Raw genomic sequence first — 21631 nt, 5'->3', positions numbered from 1 at the left:
GTGAGCCAAGATCATGCCACTGCACTCTCGCCTGGGCAGCAGAGTGAGACTCCATCTCAGAAAAGAAAAAGAAAGTAGTGGCAAAAACCTCAATTGCTTTTGCACCAACCTAATAGTGTCCCTACCATCATCATTATACTGGACCAGAATTTACCAGATAGGGAAATAATGGCTTCATTTTTATCCCCATTTCCCTGCTCTCCACTGCCCTTCCTAGGATAAAGCGAAATTACTTACATGTATAGGAGTTGCACTTGACAAAAATAAATGCAGTGGTTCTGGTTTATTGTTTTCTTTTAGGTGTAGTGCAGTCCTAAAAGCAATGTAGGATCCCATACTAAATTCAGGAAAGAAAAACATGACAAGAACTGTTAACCGAAACTCATGATGATCCACAGAAAGCCGATAGGAACAGTATCATAAACACAACAAAGATCATGTAATAGTCAAAAGAAAAGCGTGAGATGATTAAGAAGTCTATCTTTTCAGTGATTTATATCAGCATAAAAAGTGTTTCAAAGACAGCCTAGATAATTCACTCTTCGAATTAATTTAAATTTCCTTTTCTTCCTTAAAGATGTGTGTCACTATGCCTTTGATAGCGTATATCCACAGCTCTCAAAATATGGTTTAGGGACCCCTGGAAATTTCTGAGTTCCTAATGGATGGTCCATGAGGTCAAAGCTATTTTCAGGATAAATACTAAAATGTTATTTGCCTTTTTTAGTCTAATGCATACACAGTGGAGTTTTCCAGAAGCTATATAACGTGATATAGCAACAGTTTGAATGCAGAGACAGAAATGAGAATCCATCTGCCTTCTATTATGTCAGACATTAAACAGATTTGCAAAAGTATAAAATGATGCCACTCTTCTCACCTTCTCACATGTTTTTGGAAAATATAATCTTTTTCATAAAAATGTATTATTTATATCAATGTAAAGTAGGTTTGTTAATGTTATTTTTAGATAAGTTAATAAATATCTTTAAATTTTCTTAGTTTTTCCCTCCAGTATGATAAATATCGCCGGATATATCATATAAAAACAAAAGCTCTTTGAGTTCCTCAATGCATCTTAAAAGTATAAAGGGGTACTGGGGCTGAAAATGTTTGTGAACTGCTATTGATATTATGTAAATACATTTGGTAGACAAAACTGCCAGAGGTTGCTTATTTGTAAATTGCGTATGTATATATTTTATGAAAGACAGGAAACTCAGCATCATGTTCATTGTGCACGGAGTGTAAAGTGCAGGTAATTTGGAAATATATATCAAGAACTTTTACAGACTGGATGTAGTTCCTCATGTCTGTAATCCCAACATTTTGAGAGGCAGAAGTGGGTGGATCACTTGGGCCCAGGAGTTGGAGACCAGCCTGGGCAACATGGCGAAACCCCATCTCTATAAAACATCAATGACAAGAAATTAGCAGGGCGTGGTGGCGTGCTCCTGTAGTCCCAACTACTTGGGAGGCTGAGGTGGAAGAATCACTTGAGCCTGGGAGACAGAGGTTGCAGTGAGCCATGATCGCACCACTGCCCTCCAGCCTGGGTGACAGAGCAAGACCCTGTCTTGAAAAGAACTTTAAGAATGTGCATATTATTTAAGGTAAATTCTGAGAATTTATCCTAAAAAAGTGATAGGAGATGTATACTAAATTTTCTATAAGAATGTTCATTGGGCTGGGTGCGGTAGCTCATGCCTGTAATCCCAACACTTTAGCAGGCCAAGGCAAGTGGATCACTTGAGGTCTACAGTTTGAGACCAACCTGGCCAACATGGTGAAACCCCAACTCCATTAAAAATATAAAAATTAGCCAGGTATGGTGGTATGTGCCTGTAATCCCAGCTGTTTGAGAGGCTGAGGTGGGAGGATTGCTTGAACCCATGAGGTGTCAGTTGCAATGAGCTGAGATCATGATATTGCACCCCAGTCTGGGTGACAAAGTGAGATTCTGTCTCCAAAAAAAGAAAAGAATGTTCACTGAACTATTGTTTATAACAGAAAAAGACAGAAATACCTCATATCCACAAAAAGAGGTTAATCAAGCAAATCAGGAAGCAATGTATACTTACAGGATGTGAAAGATATTTATAGCAATAATATAAATATATTTAATTTAATATATTTAATGTAATATTACTATAAGATAAATATAGCAATAAATTTCTTTCACATCCTGTGAGTATACATTGTTTTTAAGTGAAAAAGACCAAGTAAATATATAAAACCAGACCCCACTGTGTAAAAATACTAAGCAACCACATCAGAATTTTAAAGCATTCTTATCCGGGTAGGAGGATGATGGGTACTTTTTGTTTTTTAATTTCTTCTTGACTATATTTGTTAATCTTATAAGATATAATAGCCAAAATTTATTGAGACCTTACTATATACCAATTTATTTAAGATCGGTATTCATTTAAGCCTCACAAGTGGGAACTGTTGTTATCGTACCCTTTAGAAAAAGAAACTAACTCAGAAGCCTAAGAAATTTTTGCAAGCTCATACAACTGAAAAGAGATAGCCAGAAGCCCAGGGTCTCTGACTTAACCTGAAAATTACACAATGTAGCTTAAGAAACACATACTTTGCATAATTTCTTATTTCAAAAATAAATAGAATGTAAGCTGCTGTTAAAGTCTTGGTTTTACAAGTGTTGACTTTATTTGCCTAAAAGGAAAAAAAACAGGTATACTTACCATACAAACTGGTTAATTGTAAAAGTTGTTATGGTCATAATTACCCAACATGCTGTCTAACCAATAAAAAGGTATGCATCTTACAAAACACAAAGAACAACATTAACCACAAACTTAAGATAGAAGGAACTCCCCTGAAATTTTTAAAACGGATATCAAATACCTGTGGCCAAAAAACGCAAATGGTTTGTCCTGGATGACTGGCTGCAGAGCACGAACAACTTCATCAACTAACTGGGAGATGTCATTTGCAAAAGGTTCTTCAATTCGGCTTTCTCTTCCAGGAAGCCTTAAGGAATGCACTGGAGATGGAGAATCACAAGTGAACAGTCACAGACAGTCAATGAGATATTGTGATATTATAAAAGGGCTCATATTTACGTGATGGAAAAAATTTCAAGGAAACGAATGATAACATTTAAGTGCAGCAAGGTAAAAGTTTTACAATGTGCTGATAATAAAAGCAAGAGCATAAAATATAGCAGACTAAGTATCTGCTCACAATAAGATAAAGGGAACACCTAGAAGAAAAAGAAAAAAAAAGGAACTGAAAATTCCACTGATGATCATGTGCTGATGAAATGCTTACCCCAACAGCCATTACCTATATCAGGAAAATAAAACATCAGGTTTCAGGGGTGACCTAGAGGGTCAGGAGATAAGGCAGTGGAAAGCATTAAATTTGAGAGTTAGAACTGAGTCCTTTACACAAAGCCAAGAAATCCTAAATTCTAGAACCTCTGTGAAAAAGGTAGACTAGAAATAAAGTATTTATTTTCCAAATGGCAAAGGAGAAAAGAAGAACTTTCTGATTTTCCCTTGGCTCTGGATGGAGGAAAAAATCTGCCCTTACATTTTTTTAATCAAAGCCTTGTATTTATGCAAATTTCAAGTTTATTTATGTTACTTTGGTAGACTGGAGTGCAAGTAACATAAATAAACTTCAAATTTATAGAAAGTGAAGCTGCAAAAATAACTGGAAGTGATCCTGGGCTAGTAGCACTTCAGGATGCCTAACAGAAACAATGACAAGTCATCTCCTAATGAATACACAACATAAGCATCTCCAGAATCGAACATCAAGCTGATCCCAAATAACTTATTCGCTTGCTGCTAGAGCAAAATCAAACACACTGTAAAGGAATACAACAAAATCCAGGACCCAACAAAGCAAAACTGACAATGTCTAACATATAATCAAAACTCACCAGACATGCCAAAAAGCTGGAAGATATGACCCATAACAGGTCCAGGGGGAGCATCAAACATAAGAAACAGACAAGAAATAACAAACGATGGAGTCAGCAGACAAGAACCTTAAACAGTTATTAAATACAAATGTGCTCAATAATGTAAATGAAAATATGAACATGATAAGAACAGAAACTAAAGATTTTTCAAAGAGCCAAATGGAACTTGTAGAAATGTAAAATATATGAAAAATGTTTTAAAAACACCAGACAGGATTAACAGCAGACTACACACCAAGAAGAAAAGATCAGTGAACTTAAACATAGAAAAAGAAACTATCCACAATTAAGCATGTTGGCCGGGCATAGTGGCTCACACCTGTAATCCCAGCACTTTGGGAGGCCGAGGTGGGCAGATCACTTGAAGTCAGGAGTTCAAGACCAGTCTGGCCAACATGGTGAAACCCCGTCTCTACTAAAAATGCAAAAATTAGAGGGGTGTGGTGACACATGCCTATAAGTGCAGCTACTTAGGAGGCTGAGGCACGAGCATTGCTTGAACCCGAGAGTTGGAGGTTGCAGTGAGCCAAGACTGCGCCATTGCACTGCAGCCTGGATGACAGAGCAAGACTCTGACTCAAAAACAATAGATAAATAAATAATAATAATTATTATAGAGACAGGGTCTCACTGTGTTGCTCAGACTGGTCTTGAACTCCTGGCCTCAAGCAATCCTCCTGCCTCAGCCTCCCAAAGTGCTGCTATTACAGGCATGAGCCACTGCACCTAGATTTATAGCAGTCTTTTAGATTGTACTCAAAAGCAAAACAGAAAAAGGGAAAATAGAACATATCATGGGACAAATTGGAAACAATTGCAAGATGGTAGATTCAGTTCAACCATATCAGTAATTATACCAAAGACAAATGTGGTATTAGAATATCATCTCCTAAAAGGTCCTTCTAGCGCTAACGATAAGAACAAAGTAAAGGCAACTTACTTTAGAAATATAAAAGTTATTCTATGGAAGCGTAATCTTGAAAGTTTATTATTAATTACCTACCAGGAAGGAAAGTCTTGACCAAACTTCAAATTCTAATACATTTATGTCATCTGCCCTTATAAATTGTTTAAATGATGTTAAAAATGAACATACCTTCCAGTGAATCATGAGTATCTTGGCCCCATTTGGCAAAATGAACGGAGCCACCTCCTGCCCAGGGAAAGCAAATCAGCTTAAAAGTTGCCTCAGGGTTTTTGTATAAGCAGTTGAAAACGTTTTCATTCCTAGAGAGAAAATTCAAATATATGTAACATTATGTATATCAATTAAGTTCCCCATACTGAATTACCTGTGTTTTAATGAAAATCTTTATTAATTATAAAAAAAATGTTCAAATATAAAGCGATTGCAAATTTTTCCAATAAGAAAGGGCAAAAAGGTTTCAACAGTCTGTGCTGAAAATTTGAATGCATAGACTTTTAGGACTGGGCATGGTAGCTCATGCCTGTAATCCCAGCAATTTGGGAGGCCAAGGCAGGAGGATCACTTGCAACTAAGAGTTTGAAGCTAGTCTGAACAACATAGTGAGACCTCATATCTACAAAAAATTTAAAAGTTAGGTTGGCATAGTGGTATACATCTATGATCCCAGCTACGTGGGAGGCAGAGGCAGGAGGATCTCTGGAGCCTAGGAGTTTGATGGTGCAGAGAGCTATGACTGCACCACTGAATTCCAGCCTCAGTGACAGAGTGACATCTTGCCTCTAATTTTTTTTTTTAAAGACATAGTCTCACTTTGTTTCCCGAGTAGCTGGAATTACAGGCAAGTGCCACCACACCCAGCTAATTTTTTTTATGTTTTAGTAGGGACGGAGTTCCTCCCTGTTGGTCAGGCTGGTCTCGACCTCCCGACCTCAGGTGATCTGCCCACTTTGGCTTCTGAAAGTGCTGGGATTACAAACATGAGCCACCACACCCAGCACTTGTCTCTAATTTCTAAATTAAATAAACTTTTAGGGATGTAGGTGAAATTGTCACATACCTATATATAACATTCAGTAAGTGCATTTTATATGCACACTTAAAGTGACATAAATGTTAATTTAGAAATTGCCTTTTTCACAATTTGGAGAATAGTTTTATCCAAACCGTTCATGGGCACCTTCAATCTTGGTGTCTTCATGATCTCCAGAGCCACTTTCAAGTTATATGTCAGTTTTATAGAGCATATAATTTTGACTTCCTGCTGAATGTTTGATAAACAGTGCTTTTTATATTTACTTATAGGCTGGGCTCAGTGGCTCATGCCTGTAAGCCTGGCACTTTGGGAAACCAAGGGAGGCAGATCACCAGAGGTCATGAGTTCGAGAGCAGCCTGGCCAACATGGCAAAACCCTGTCTCTATAATAATACAAAAATTAGCTGGGTGTGGTGGCGAGCAGCTGTAATCCCAGCTACTCGGGAGGCTGAGGCCGGAGAATTACTTGAACCCAGGAGGCAGGGATTGCAGACTGCTGAGGTCGCACCACTGCTCTCCAGCCTGGGTGACAGACTGAAACTCCGTCTCAAAACAAACAAACCAATCTACTTATAATGTCACTGGAATTTTATTCCAAGATCCAGGTACTCAATCAGGTGATATAGGAAAAGTTCTTTTTGAAAAAGTCATCCTATCTGTACACATTTGTGCTCGCCACAATTTCAATGATTTCTATAAAGTTTCCAAATTGACCATTAAATTCCTTACAAAGATATATAATATTCCCAAATTTGAGGTTCTAAACCCTAATATAATGATGAAATCTGTTATACCCCTCTCTTGTTTTTTCAGTTGATCTCTACAAACATCAGAAACTAACACCAACTGATACCTTTTCAGGTTAACTTGTGTTCTGTAACGGGTACTTTGTTCTTCATAACAAAATAATTGAGAACACCCATAAAATGAGAGATTTTAGATGAACCTAGGCACAAATGAAAACTTTTTTTGCAGTGGGTAGATAATTTCTGGAGAAAAACTCCCTGCTTTTTACTTGGGCACTTATGTTCATCATTACTAGTTTAAAGATGAAAGCAAAAAAGACTAATTTTTTTTTTTTTTTGAGATGGAGTCTCGCTGTTAAGCAGGCTGGAGTGCAGTGGTGCGATCTCATGTCACTGCAACCTCCACCTCCTGGGTTCCAATAATTCTCCTGCCTCAGCCTCCTGAGTGGCTGGGATTACCACCATCCTGAGTGTGCGCCACCACACCTGGCGAATTTTTGATATTTTTAGTAGAGATGGGGTTTTGCCACATTGGCCAGGCTGGTCTTGAACTCCTGACCTCAGGTGTTTCACCTGCCTCAGGCTCCCGAAGTGCTGGGATTACAGTCGTGACCCACTGCACCTGGCCTAGAAGCCTCTTTCAAACTAAAAAGAGAGCCGCACAAAGGCAGGGTATCGGAGCCCCTGGGATGGAGGAAGAGCCTGGTGGCGCAAGGAGTGACCTACCTGGTTCTCTTAGCTTGGTCTCCTCTGTCCATGCTGTGAGGTGAGGGTGCAAGATTGCTGGTCTCTGCGGTGTGTTGAATGCCCAACAGCACTCAGTTCCTCTTGAGAGGCAGAACCTCTGCTCAGCCTTGTGCACACAGAAAAGTGAGTAGATTTCTGTTTAAAGGCTCTGACTCTTATTGACTGCTCCAACTTCTGTTAAAAATGAAGAAGGTTAGAGGCAAAGGAAGGAGAAGACAGGGAAGAGAATAAAGTGATAGTGGTGATGACAAAGGAGAAGAAGAAATGGGTTAGAAGCAACACAATTGATGTTATTCAGATAAGGAGTCACCACCCCCACCCAACCCCATTCATATCCAATTAGCAGGAAGCGCTTCCATTATCAGGATTGCCAACGTATATACAGAAAGACAAAGATGCAACATTTCCAGACTCTAGCCATGAAACAAGCCTGCTCCTAAAAGAGCAGAAAATATTCCATACATACTAGAAAATTAGGGTAAGGGTGAGGGATGTTTGTTTTGACAACAGAGATGTCTTAGCTTTCTAGGTGTTTATAAAGGTGTACTCTTTTAAATCTCAAGAAAGAGGCTGGGCATGGTGGCTCATCCCAGTACTCGAGGTCAAGAGTTCGAGACCAGCCTGGCCAACGTGGTGAAACCCCCATCTCTACTAAAAATACAAAAATTAGCTGGACATGTGTCACATGACTGTAATCCCAGCTAGTCGGGAGGCCGAGGCTGGGAAATGGCTTGAACCTGGGTGATGAAGGTTGCAGTGAGCTGAGATCGTGCCACTGCACTCCAGCCTGGGCGACACAGTGAGATTCCATCTCAAAAAATAAAATAAAATAAATCTCAAGAAAGAGGAATTCTAAAAAAAAGGCTTCACTGCTGTGCCAAACTTCCCATTTTGCAAGCTTCAAATATTCAGAAAAGGGAAGAAAAATACTGAAAGATCTGTTATTTATTTATTTATTTATTTATTTATTTATTTATTTTTGAGACAGAGTCTCACTCTGTCACCCAGGTTGGAGTGCAGTGGCTCTATCTTGGCTCACCTCCCAGGTTCCACCTCCAAGGTTCAAGTGATTCTCCTGTCTCAGCCTCCCAAGTAGCTGGGATAGGTGCCTGCCACCACGCCCAGATAACTTGTAGTTTTAGTAGAGACAGGGTTTCGCCATGTTGCCCAGGCTAGTCTCAAACTCCTGACCTCAAGTGATCCACCCATGTTGGCCTCCCAAAGTGCTGGGATTACAGGAGTGAGCCACCACGCCCGGCCAGATCTGTCATTTATTTATTTGAGACTATTGCCCAGGATGGAGTGTGGTGGTGCTCCCTTGGCTCACTGCAACCTCCACCTCTCAGGTTCAGGCGATTCCTGTGCCTTAGCTGGGATTACAGGCGCCCGCCACCATGCCTGGCTAATTTTTGTATTTTTATTAGAGACTTGGGTTTCACCATGTTGGCCAGGCTGGTCTCGAACTCCTGACCTCAAGTGCAGATCTGTCATTTATAAAGGTCTTTATCTTCTTACTTCCTAGGAGCTCCTTGGATCCCAAGTATTCATTTTAAGGCCACAGTTAACTTGACAGGCTTAGTTGTGACTTTCAACACAATTCCAGAGAGCCCAGGTGAATCCCTCAGCCTCCAGTTTTTATCACGTAGTGGAGGGCATTTTTAGGAACAGAAAGATGTTCCTAAATAGAGGAAGAAAGTTTATGGAGGGTTGGGAGCCCATCTGTTTGTTTCTTAGAGCCTTTTCTTAGTAATTCTGGGCCAGAGCCATCATCACCTCTCAGAAAAAAATCACCTGAATGACTCATGAGGATTTCACTGAATTTACACGGAAATAGTTCCTTCTTGGCAATCATATGAAAGGCAGAAAAAGACAGCAAGTTCTTCCAAGGGAAAGAGGCAGTCAGAGCTGGGATTCAAATTTTTTGGTGTTGAGAATTAAAAGTTGTTACGAAGCATTACAAAGTTTTCATAAAAGTAGATTGAATTCCTGCAACTCTTTCTAATTGAAGTATATTAAAACCTTGTTTTGTATCATTTTTTTTTTGATTTGGCATGGTCTGTGACCAACTAATACCTGGCAGGATTAACCATTTAACCACTGTCCAAGTTGACTCAAGAAATGTTTTCCAAGTTGAGTAAAATGTCCTGGGTTTTGTTTTCAACACTGGAGGGATCCTCCGGTAAAAATAACAGCGACTCTCTCCTCAAGGTTAAATCTCTAGATGCTTTCATTTCATTGAAGTACCAGATGAGAGAAGAGGGAGAGTGGGACAGAGACAATACTCCAGAGATAATGGCTTAGATTTTTGTGGAACTGATGCATAAAACTATTCCAAAGATAAAACATGCCCAGCAAATGTCCAGCAGACTAGATTACCAAAAAAGCAATCTTTATAGAGATGTATTACAATGAAACAGCAAAACAAAGAAACACAGAAGAAAATTATTAAAAGGAGCCAGGAGATGAGAAGAAGTGGGCATGGACTCATAGCAATGCAAAAACATGGAAGACAATAGAATGATATCTTCAAGTACTAAGAGACAAGAACTGCCAAATTCGAATTCTATACCCAGTAGAAACAGCTTTTAGGAAACAGCACAACGTGAAGACATTTTCAGACAAGTAAAAACTCAGTTTGTCGCCAGAGACACTTTTTAAAGAAACGTTAAAGGATATACTTTGAGCAGAAAGTAAATGATCCCAGATGGAACATAGGAGATGCAAGGAAGAATGAAAAAGACAGTGATAAATATGTGAGCTATTGTAAATGAACATTGATTATATAAAATGGTAATTGTAATGTCTGGTGGACCTTAAAATATATACGAAATTAGGGACAGATGCAGTGGCTCTTGCCTCTAATCCCAGCACTTTGGGAGGTGAAGGCGGGCGGATCACGAGGTCAGGAGTTTGAGACCAGCCTGGTCAACAAGGTGAAACCGCATCTCTCCTAAAATTAAAAAGTTAGCTGGGTGTGGTGGCGGGCGCCTGTGATCCCAGCTATTTGGGAGGCTGAGGAAGGAGAATTGTTTCAACCCGGGAGGCGGAGGTTGCAGTGAGCTGAGATTGTGCCATTGTACTCCAGCCTGGGCAACAGAGCAAAACTCTATCTCAAAAAAAAAAAAAGAAAGAAAGAAAGAAAAAAATTAAAAAAAAAAATATATATATATATAATTAAAACACAAGGCAAAAATAATGTCAAAGTCAGGAACAGGCAAAGAAAGGTCCTTACATTATCTGTGAGGTTTTACTCAGTTTAGACTGTATAAATATGCATGCCTTAATTTCTCAGGCTAGCCCTTAGAAGAACAGAAACAGACTGTAAATCATCGAAACTGGAAGAGACAAATGTTTATTTAATCAACAAGAGAACTGAGAAAAGGAAAGGGAAAGAAACATAGAACAGGTAAAGCAAATAAAAAGTAGAATACAAGATGACAGATTAAACCCCAATACACAAACAGACTAAATTCTCTAGATATAAAGCAATATTCACAGATTAGCTTAAAAGATAATCTAATTATAAGCTGTGTACATGAGACATATCTGAGAAGGTATTACTCTTAGGATTTTTAGATAATTGAAAATATAAAATACTCACTTGCCAGGTTTTGAGATGAACTCTGAGCAAACAGTCTGAAAGATGACTTTCTTTGGATAGCCACAGGAAGAGAGGACACAGGAAATGAGGTAATCTCAGAACATTATGAAAGAACAACAAAAAGAACAAAGCAGGAAGAACAACGTGGGCTATGCCCCAGAAGAGACACAATGGACCATCTATTAGGAAAACAAAAGAAGTTAACTAAACTGGAAGGCAAGGCCAGTGCGGTGGCTCATGCCTGTAATCCCAGCACTTTGGGAGGCCTAGATGGGCGGATCACCTGAGGTCAGTGGTTCGAGAGCAGCCTGGCCAACATGGAGAAACCCTGTCTCTACTAAAAATACAAAGTTAGCTGGATGTGGTGGCGCATGCCTATAACCTCAGCTACTCGGGAGGCTCAGGCAGGAGAATCCCTTGAACCCAAAAGGCAGAGGTTGCAGTGAACTGAGATCGCGCCATTGCACTCCAGCCTGAGCAACAAGAGCGAGACTCTGTCTCAGAAAAAATAAAAAAGAAAAAGAAAAAATAACTGGAAGGCAGAACGGGGGAGAGCAAGTGGTAAAGAAGAAATGAGAAAGTAGTTAGGAGGCAGGTTATGAATGACTTTATAAGCAAAAACTTTTGAGGAGTTTGGACTTGATCTTAAGAGGAAGAGAATCTGGTGGGGCACGGTGGCTCATGCCGGTAATCCCAGCACTTTGGGAGGCTAAGGCGGGCGGATCACCTGAGGTCTAGAGTTCGAGACCAGCCGGCCACCATAGTGAAACCTCATCTCTACTAAAAACTACAAAAAATTAGCTGGGCATGGTGGTAGTCACCTGCTACTGGGGAGGCTGGGGCAGGAGAATCACTTGAACCCAGGAGGCGGAGGTTGCAGTGAGCCGAGACTGCGCCACTGCACTCCAGGGCGACAAGAGCGAAATTCTGTCTAAAAAAAAAAAAAAGAAAAGAAGAAGAGAATCCACTGGAAGGTGGAAAAATGTGAATTGACTTTCAGAATGACTGACTGACAGTAAAAACAAGAGGCTGTTTTATAGATCTAGACGATTAAGAGTGATACCTGGCCTTATGATATTAGCAAACACATAACACTAGGGGCCAAACACCCTTCTAAGCTTTCAATACCTATTAAGACTTTTCATGTTTACAATCATGTAGGCATTATTCACAAGAATAATTAAGGTATTATGTCCCCCATTTTGAAGATTAAAAAAAGCTAAGGCACAGAGAGGTTAAGTAACTGACTGAAAGACACGTGGCTAGGGAACAGACCAGAGGGCAAACCCAAGTAGTCTGGTTCCAGAAACTATGCTGTTCACCCCTAATGCATTCTGCCTTTGTGCTAAAGTGGAGGAGCTGAGGATGAAAAGGTGGCTTGGGTTCCTCAGCTATTTTGACCATGAAACCAGTAGGAATTGATCATTTCTTAGATATGGAGACCATGGGAGAGGGAGGAAGGAAGTGTGATGTCCAGCTATTTTATAGCACAACAGAGTGACTGTAGTCAATAATAACTTAACTGTACATTCTAAAATAACTAGAAGAGTATAACTGGATTGTCTGTAACACAAAGGATAAATGTTTGAGAGGATGGATACCCCATTGTCCATGACAGTATTTTACATTGCATGCCTGTATTAGAACATCTCATGGGCTGGGCGTGGTGGCTCACGCCTGTCATCCCAGTGTGTCCAGAATTGGTGGGTTCTTGGTCTCGGTGACTTCAAGAGTGAAGCCGTAGACACTTGCAGTGAGTGTTACGGTTCTTAAAGATGGTGTGTCCGGAGTTTGTTCCTTCAGATGTTCAGATGTGTCTGCAGTTGCTTCCTTCTGGTGGGTTCGTGGTCTTCGCTGACTTCAGAAGTGAAGCTGCAGACCTTCGCAGTGAGTGTTACAGCTCTTAAAGGTGGCACATCTGGAGCTGTTCGTTCTTCCTGTTGGTTTTGTGGTCTTGTTGGCTTCAGGAGTGAAGCTGCAGATCTTTGCAGTGAGTGTTACAGCTCATGAAGGTGGCGTAGACCCAAAGAGTGAGCAACACCAAGATTTATTGTAAAGAGCAAAAGAACGAAGCTTCCACAGTGTGGAAGGCGACCCGAGTGGGTTGCCACTGCTGACTCAGGCAGCCTGCTTTTGTGTCCCGTGCCACATGCCCACACTCCTCAGCCCTTGGGCAGTCGATGAGACCGGGTGCCACGAAGCAGGGGGCGTGCCTGTCTGGGAGGCTCAGGCTGTGTGGGAGTCCATGGGGGGCAGGGCTCAGGCATGGAGAGCTGCAGGTCCGGAGCCCTGCCCTGCAGGGAGGCACCTGAGGCCCTGTGAGAATTCAAGCATGGTGCAGGTGGGCCAGCAATGCTAGGGGACCTGGCGCACCCTTCTCAGCTGCTGGCCTGGTGCTGAGTCCCTCACTGCCTGGGGCCTGTGGTGCTGGCTTGGCCGCTCTGAGTTCAGGGCTGGCCGAGTCTGTGCTCACCCAGAACTCACGCTGGCCCACGAGTGCTACGCGTAGCCTCAGTTCCCACCCACATCTCTCCCTCCACGCCACACCACAAGCAGAGGGAGCTGGCTCTGGCCTTGGCCAGCCCAGAGAGGGGCTCCCACAGTGCAGTGGCAGGCTGAAGGGCTCCTCAAGTGCCACCAGAGTGGGTGCTGAGACCGAGGAGGCGCTGAGAGTGAGGGCTGATTACCTCTCAATCCCCCCTCTAAACAGGACACCCTAACTGCTGTTGGGAATTTGACCAATGACCGCTCTAGCTACTTCCTTTTGGATAGGGTTGAAGAAATACCTGGTTACAGGCTGTCCCAGGATTCCTCGCGTGGTAACAGATATTGAGGACAGTCGTCCAGGACAGGAGATTATCACTGAGAAGGCCATGCCAGTGTCCAGGAGGAAGTCAATCTCCTGGCCCTCAATGGCTGATTGGAATAGTTGTGCTCACCGATGCAGCAACAGAAACACTAGTTTTCCTCTTATACCACAAAGAGGACTGAGGAAGGTCGGATGTAGTGGCCCTTACTGACGCATTCTTGACACCCTCCATAGCTGCTGGCCCAGGTGCTAAGCTCCTCACTGCCAGCTGGCTACTGCCAGTGCAGGGCCTGCTGAGCCCACGCCCACCTAAAACTCCTGCTGGACCGCAAGGGCCACGTGCAACCCTGGTTCCTGCCCGTGCCTCCCCTCCACACTTCACTGCAAGCAGAGGGAGCCGGCTGGCCTCGGCCAGCCCAGAGAGGGGCTACCGCAGTGCAGTGGTGGGCTGAAGGGCTCCTCAAGCACGGCCAGAGTGGACACCAAGGCCAAGGAGTCACCAAGAGCGAATGAAGGCTGCTACCACATTGTCACTTCTCACTAGTTTCATAAAGTCTTGTGTCCTGTGGAGGCTGATCTAGTTCAGGCATTGCTGAAAGTAGTAGAGGTCTCAAATTTGTCAACACTTTGGTGATCTTCATAGAATAAAAACTCAATCATTTTGATTTATAGAAATCAGCCAGATAACCTGATGAGTCCTACTGCAATTTATCCTTAATGTGCTAGCCAAGAACCTCAACCATAGGCACTCATGATGTATGATTGGGGCAATAAGATGTTGCTGAAGATGAGTTGCCCAGCCACTCTTTGACAGAAGCTTCCCCACAGGCATGCCTGAAAATGTTTTTGTTGTGTGGGGCCAGGCCCGGTGGCTCATGCCTGTAATCCCAGCACTTTGGGAGGCTGACGTGGGCAGATCACAAGGTCAGGAAATCGAGACCATCCTGGCTAACATGGTGAAACCCCGTCTCTACTAAAAGCACCGAAAATTAGCTGGACACGGTGGCAGGTGCCTGTAGTCCCAGCTACTCAGCAGGCTGAGGCAGGAGAATGGCGTGAACCCAGGAGGCAGAGCTTGCAGTGAGCCGATATCACGTCACTGCACTCCAGCCTGGGCGACAGAGCAAGACTAAGTCTCAAAAAAAAAAAATGTTTTTGTGTGTTCTAAGTACTTACCTGGGATCTAGGCCCACGGGTGGCAGCCAGGGGATGGCTGGATTTGGGCTCATCATTCTACAGAAAGCAGGAATCTAGGGCAATAGTTTTCAATCTCGATTGTTGTTTTTTTAACCATTTAAAATTACCTGGGGGAGATTTTGCTTTTGCTTTTTAAAAATAAAAACCAATGCCTGTGTCCCACCCACAGATATTATAGTTTAACTGTAACGGGATGGAGCCTAGACATTTGTATTTTTTAAAAAGTTCCTTGTTAGAGTCCAGTGTGCAACCAGGTTTGAGAACCACTGATCTTTGGGTAATATGTGGTTAAAGAGCAATTGTTGGCTTCTCGACATTGTCACCATGTACAGTTTAAGGGCAGAAAACTCACGGGTTTCTGACCCTGGAGCAAAAGAAATTCTTCAGGAATGTTCATTCATTCCTAGTTTTGGACCAAAGCTTGACACTCTGGCCCTGTTGCTATCTCGATCTGCAGTCTGAAACTGGCAACTGTGTGCACCATTGGGAGTAAGAAAACCCATGATTGAAGCTGGGCACCAGCATCTGGTATGGAGCAGGACTGGGCTGTTTTCTTGGTAGGGAGGCTGTTGCCATTATGGACCACAACCTGTGGGCAGAGTCCTACATCACAGCACAAACACATCTACTAAGCCGAGCCCCACACCACAACACAAATACATCTACTAAAAGCAGCTGGCAGTGGGTGTAGCTGTTCCTCTCAGTAACATCATGAACGGTAGTTATTGGAGACAGGCACTTTATAAAAGGTGGCCACAAAGGGGCCAAGAAGAAAGTTTATCTGTCTTCTGAGAAAGGTTGGCATGATGTGAAAATACCAGCTATGCCCATCATACCATACACTGGGAAAACCCTGGTCACAGGGACCCCATATGGCATACGATGGTGCTAAGGGTCATGTTTTTGAAGTAGGACTTGCTGCAGAAAGATGAAGTGGCATTTAAAACCTTCAAGCTAATTACTGGGAACTGTTCCAGGAAGAAACTGCCTGACCAGCTTCCTTGGAATGGATACTATCTATAACCAAAATGTGGTTCATGGCCAAAAAATGGAAGCCCATGACTGAAGCTATGTAGACTTCAAGACTAAGGATAGTTATTTGCCCCATCTGATCTGTGTAGGTGTCCTTCTTACTGCTGCTTTAATAAATGAGCACAAACCAAGTAGTGGAAAATGACATTAGTTTATTCTGTTATAGTTCTGGAGGCCAGAAGTCGGAAACGGGTCTTATTTGGTAAAAACAAGGTGTGGTTTCTTCTGGAAAGTCTAGGCAGAAAATCTGTTATCCTGTCCTTTCCAGATTCAAGAGGCTTTCTGCTTTCTCCAGCGTGGCTCCTTCCTCTCATCACTCAGACATTAGCTTTCATGATCACGTAACTTTCTCTAACTCTGACTCATCCAGTGCCCTTTTTGGAGAACCCTTATGATTACAGTGAACCCACCCTGAAAATTCAGTATAATCTCTGCATCTCAAGATATTTAACCTAATTACATCTGTAAAGTTTCTTTTGTCACACAAGGTAACATATTCACAGGTTCCAGGGATGAGGACGTGGACATCTTTGGGGGGCAATTATTCTGCCTATTACAGTGGGTTTAGTATCATCAGATATAGATGCTGTCTTAGTCTGCTGTCTTAGTCTGTTACTTAGTTTGTCACCATGACAGAATATGTGTGAGGGGATAATGTATAAACAATACAAATTTATTTGGCTCATGGTTCTGGAGGCTGGGAAGTCCAAGAGCATGGCACTGGAATCTGGTGAGGGCTTTTGTGCTGCGTCTGATCCCATAAAGGAAGGCAGGGGGCAAGAGAGCACAATAGCATGAGCAAGAAGGGACTGAAGTCTTTTTTTGTTTGTTTGTTTTTTGAGATGGAGTCTTGCTTTGTCACCCAGGCTGGAGTGCAGTGGCGCAATCTCAGCTCATGGCAACCTCCACCTCTGTTATGTTGGCCAGAACTTCTGAACTCAGGTGATCCACCTACCTTGGGCTCTCAAAGAGTTGGTGAGAGGTGACAACGTGCTAGCAGCACTCACTTGCTCTTGGTGCACTTGAGGAACCCTTCAACACACCGCTGCACTGTGGGAGCCCCTCTCTGGACTGGTTGAGTCTGGAGCCAGCTCCCTCTACTTGCCGGGAGGTGCGGAGGGAGATGAGCAGGTGGGAAGTGGGGCTGCATGTGGTGCTCGTGGGGCTGTATGTGGTGCTCGTGGGCCAGTGCAAGTGCCAGGTGGGCATGGGCTCAGCAGGCCCTGCACTTGGAGTAGCCAGCAGGCACTGCCGGCTTTGGGCAGTGAGAGGCTTAGCACCTGGGTCAGCAGCTGAGGCGGGTGCGCCGGGTCCCCCAGCACTGCTGGCCCGATGACGCCATGCTCGATTTCTCGCTGGGCCTCAGCCGCCTCCCCGCGGGGTAGGGCTTGGGACCTGCAGCCCACCATGCCTGAGCCCTGCCCTCTCCATGGGCTCCCGTAAGGCCTGAGCCTCCCGGATGGGCACCTACCCCTGCACCGCGGCACCCAGTCCCATCCACCGCCCAAAGGCTGAGGAGTGCGGGCTTGCAGCACGGGACTGGTGGGCAGCTCTGCCCGCAGCCCTGGCATGGCATCCACTAGGTGAAGCCAGCTGGGCTCCTGAGTCGGGTGGGGATTTGGAGAACTTTTATGTCTAGCTGCAGGATTGTAAATGCACCAATCAGTGCTGTGTCTAGCTCAAGGTTTGTAAATGCACCAATCAGTGCTCTGTGTCTAGCGAATCTAGTGGGGACTTGGAGAACTTTTATGTCTAGCTAAAGGATTGTAAAACAGCACTCTGTGTCTAGCTCATGGATTGTAAATGCACCAATCAGGACTCTGTCAAAATGGACCAATCGGCTCTCTGTAAAATGGACCAATCAGCAGGATATAGGTGGGGTTCAGATAAGGGAATCAAAGCAGGCTGCCTGAGCCAGCAGTGGCTGGCTCTAAAATAACTAGAAGAGTATAATTTGATTGTCTGTAACACAAAGGATAAATGTTTGAGAGGATGGATACCCCATTCTCCGTGATATTATTTTACATTGCATGCCTGTATTAAAACATCTCATGGGCTGGGCGTGGTGGCTGATGCCTGTAATCCCAGCATTTCAGAAGGCTGAGGCAGGTGGATTGCCTAAGGTCAGGAGTTCCAGACCAGCCTGGCTAAGATAGTGAAACCCTGTCTCTACTAAAAATACAAAATATTAGCTGGGCATGGTGGTGGGTGCCTGTAATCCCAGCTACTCGGGAGGCTGAGGCAGGAGAATCGCTTGAACCCAGGAGGCGGAGGTTACAGTGAGCTGAGATCGTGCCATTGCACGCCAGCCTGGGCAAAAACAGTGAAACTCCATTTCAAAAGAAAAAAGAAAAATACCGTGTGTATTTGTTGTATCTGTGCCTGGTACCATTCAAGGGTCGGGAGTTGTGGATACTCTCCTCAAACTCAGTGACCAACTCACTGAAAGTCAGTGGTTTGCAGGTGAAGAGTGTAGGCTAGAGTCCTGAGAATCACTGGCATGTAAACACCAAGCAGAAAAAGAGAAGCTGAAAGAAGAGTTAGATGGGGATGCCAGGGAAGTAGGAGCACAAAGAGGTAACTGGGCCTCTCAGGAAGAGCCAGGAGGATACCAACGGGTCAAAGGTGTGGGCCAGGTGCGATTGCTCACACCTGGAATCCCAGCACTTTGGGAGGCCGAGGTGGGTGGATCACCTGAGGTCAGGAGTTTGAGACCAGCCTGGCCAACATGGTGAAACCCCGTCTTTACTAAAAATACACAAATGAGCCAGATGTGTGGTGCATGCCTGTAATCCCAGCTACATAGGAGGCTGAAGCAGGAGAATCGCTTGAACCAAGGAGGTGGAGTTTGCAGTGAGCCGAGATCATGCCACTGCACTCCAGCCTGGGCCACAGAGTGAAACTCCGTCAAAAAAAAAGAAAAAAAAAGGTGTGGAATGCTTCTAAGAGATCAGAGAAGACAAGAACTGAAAGTATCCTATCATGCTGGTGACAATGGGATAATTCTAATGCAGGAAAGAGAAGCTTCGGGTACTTCTCTTTGCTTGTGGGAAAAGCACAGTAGCCTGGGAGCCCCTCTGGGGTTTGCTGCTGAAATTGGGGCAAACCCACTCTACTCAATAGGGGATTTGGGCTGAGCACCAACGTTGTTTGCTATCTTCAACAGAGAAGCCTTGGGAGCCCCATGGGAGTAGAGTGAGCTGGCCAGGTAAACTGATCCGATGAGTAATCTGATGGTTGAGGTAGGGAGAGAGTGCTTAACAGGGAGGCAGAATTTAGGAAAATTAAAAAGAGAGAAAGGGATGGTTTGAGACCATCCCTTTGAGATGGAGCAAAGTCCTGGAGTAGAAAGAGGATTTTTGTAATAATCACCGATGTTCTATCCTGCTAGATGGTAAGCTCTTTGAGTGTGGAGGCTTTGGTGGTTTTGTTCATCCTTTCTTCCTACCATGCAAGAATGAACAAGGAATTCCTATCATGCGGAATGAACAATAAATGCATGAATAGGAGTAGAAGACGGGGTAGCGGTTATCGCTAAAAAGGCATGATGAAACTTGTTCATCTAGGATGGGGGGAAAGGAAGAAAGGAAGGAGCAATGCTATAGAGATATTTTGAAGCTGAAGCAGAAGAGGTTAGAGTTTACACAGATGGCTTCTTTTCCCAGGGATGTAGGAGAGATCACTGGGCAATTATGGGATGACTCGTGATTAGGATAAAGTTGGAATGGTCAATAGTGGGAGCAACTGGAAAGGCTGAATCCACAGGTGCCAATAGCTGTCACTGAAATCTGTATCTTTCACCACTGGTGTCAGCCAGCTTTCTTGATCTTCTGTAGCAATGAGTATAGGCTCAGAAACAAAGATGGTGGACAGATGGGTTGGCCCAAGCATGAGAACTGGCAGGTTGGAAGGACAGAAACTAACGGGGAAGGAAAATCGAGGGTACCCCATAAAGAGAAAGGGTGTAATGGGATTATGACTGGGGAGTGACAAAGAGACAGCAGGAGAGGGCTCCACTTTCCAGGGAAAAAGAGGCCCCAGGATGGGAAGTCGCGATGGGGACAGAGAGTAAGTCCATAGGAAAGAAGGAATGGGTCATGGGGAAAGTGTTTGATGGCTGCAGTGGAAAGGTGAAATTTCAATGTCTGAGACTTAGGAGGTGAGACCACTCTAAAAGACCACCCAAGCACAGGCTCTTGTGGGACTGTGAGGTTCAGGGGTTCAGAAGCAAAGTGAACTAAAGACAGCGGGAAGTATACCTACCTTGGCACAGGTGACCTTTTTGGTTCCTCATAAGATGAGGATCAGTTTTGCTTAACAAATCATCATAAGTGATGCCCTTCTTCTTAGGGGATACAGTGACTTCTCCCTGTGGGGTCTTGACTTCCAAACTGACAACTGCACAGTCTTGCTGTTGGCCAGATCCTAAAATGTTGCCTTCTTCCGGCGGAGTCTTGGCTAAAATACAGACAGGCCTCTTTCTAGCAGTAGCTGCCCGTATGCTTAGAGTGAGTAAAGATACAATCATGGGGAAAGGGTGCTAGTGCAGCATCTTAAAAGTCACCTACAAGTGCAATCTTCTCTTTTTTTGTTTTTTTTGGAGGCAAAGTTTTGCTCTTATTGCCCAAACTGTAGTGCAGTGGCACGATCTCGGCTCACCGCGACCTCCACCCCCCAGATTCTAGTGATTATCCTGCCTCAGCCTCCCAAGTAGTTGGGATTACAGGCATGCATCGCCACACCCAGCTAATTTTGTATTTTTAGCAGAGATGGGGTTTCACCGTATTGGCCAGGCTGGTCTCAAACTCCTGACCTCCGGTGATCTACCTGCCTTGGCCTCCCAAAGTGCTGGGATTACAGGCATGAACCATGGCACCTAGCCACACATGCAATCTTCTAGGAGATTTTTAAACTAGCTTTTCTTTGAGTTGCAATTCCTTTTTTTTTTTTTTTTTTTTTTTTTTTTAGAGAGACATAGTCTTGCTCTGTCACCCAGAATGGCATACAGTGGTGCTATCATAGCTCACTGCAGCTTCAACTTCCCAGGCTCAAGCAATCTTCCCACCTCAGCCTCCCAAGTAACTAGGACTAGAGGTGCACACCACCACACGTGCCTAATTCTAAAAATTTCTTTTTGGAGATGAGGGTCTGTCTATGTTGCCCAGGCTGGTCTCAAATTCCTGACTTCAAGCAGTTCTCCTGCCTTAGCTTCCCAAAGTGCTATTATTACAAGTGTGAACCACCGCACCCAGCCTGAGGTGCAATTCCCAGTCAAGATGCTGAATATATTTGCAAGAATTCAGGGCAATACTGGTACTAACAGCCCAAATGACTGCTCCATGCTCTTGGAACCTGTATTTCATCAATTCTCCCACATGCCCTCCCAGTGAGTTTTAACACATCCCTGCTGTTTCCCCTGCAATGTCTCTGCATTACTCCATTTTCATGCTGCTAAGAAAGACATACCCAAGACTGGGTAATCTATACTGGAAAAGGGTTTCATGGACTTACAGTGCCACATGGCTGGGGAGGCCTCACAATCATGGTGGAAGGCAAAGAGAAGCAAGTCATGTCTTACAT

At 43.7% G+C, this 21631-nt stretch overlaps 1 protein-coding gene across 4 annotated transcripts in view; it reads right to left on the bottom strand.

The window, feature by feature from the left end:
* The window catches only part of OLAH (oleoyl-ACP hydrolase), a 79096-nt gene extending 68017 nt beyond the window's left edge, over positions 1-11079 (bottom strand). For 3 of the 4 annotated variants that reach the window (XM_050803309.1, XM_050803311.1, XM_050803308.1), the window contains exons 1-5: positions 11014-11079; positions 7392-7586; positions 5055-5185; positions 2872-3010; positions 238-337 (exon numbers count right to left, since the gene is read on the bottom strand). In XM_050803309.1, coding sequence (XP_050659266.1) covers positions 238-337; positions 2872-3010; positions 5055-5185; positions 7392-7423 — 402 coding nt within the window. In that variant the 5' untranslated portion in view covers positions 7424-7586; positions 11014-11079. The remainder of the gene's footprint in view (positions 1-237; positions 338-2871; positions 3011-5054; positions 5186-7391; positions 7587-11013) is intronic. The other variant, XM_050803310.1, reaches the window with a different exon arrangement.
* Positions 11080-21631: the final 10552 nt, after the last annotated feature.

The sequence above is a fragment of the Macaca thibetana genome, chromosome 9 (assembly GCF_024542745.1).
Source record: "Macaca thibetana thibetana isolate TM-01 chromosome 9, ASM2454274v1, whole genome shotgun sequence".
NCBI lineage: Eukaryota > Metazoa > Chordata > Mammalia > Primates > Cercopithecidae > Macaca > Macaca thibetana.
This window is presented reverse-complemented; position numbering and strand designations above follow the sequence as displayed.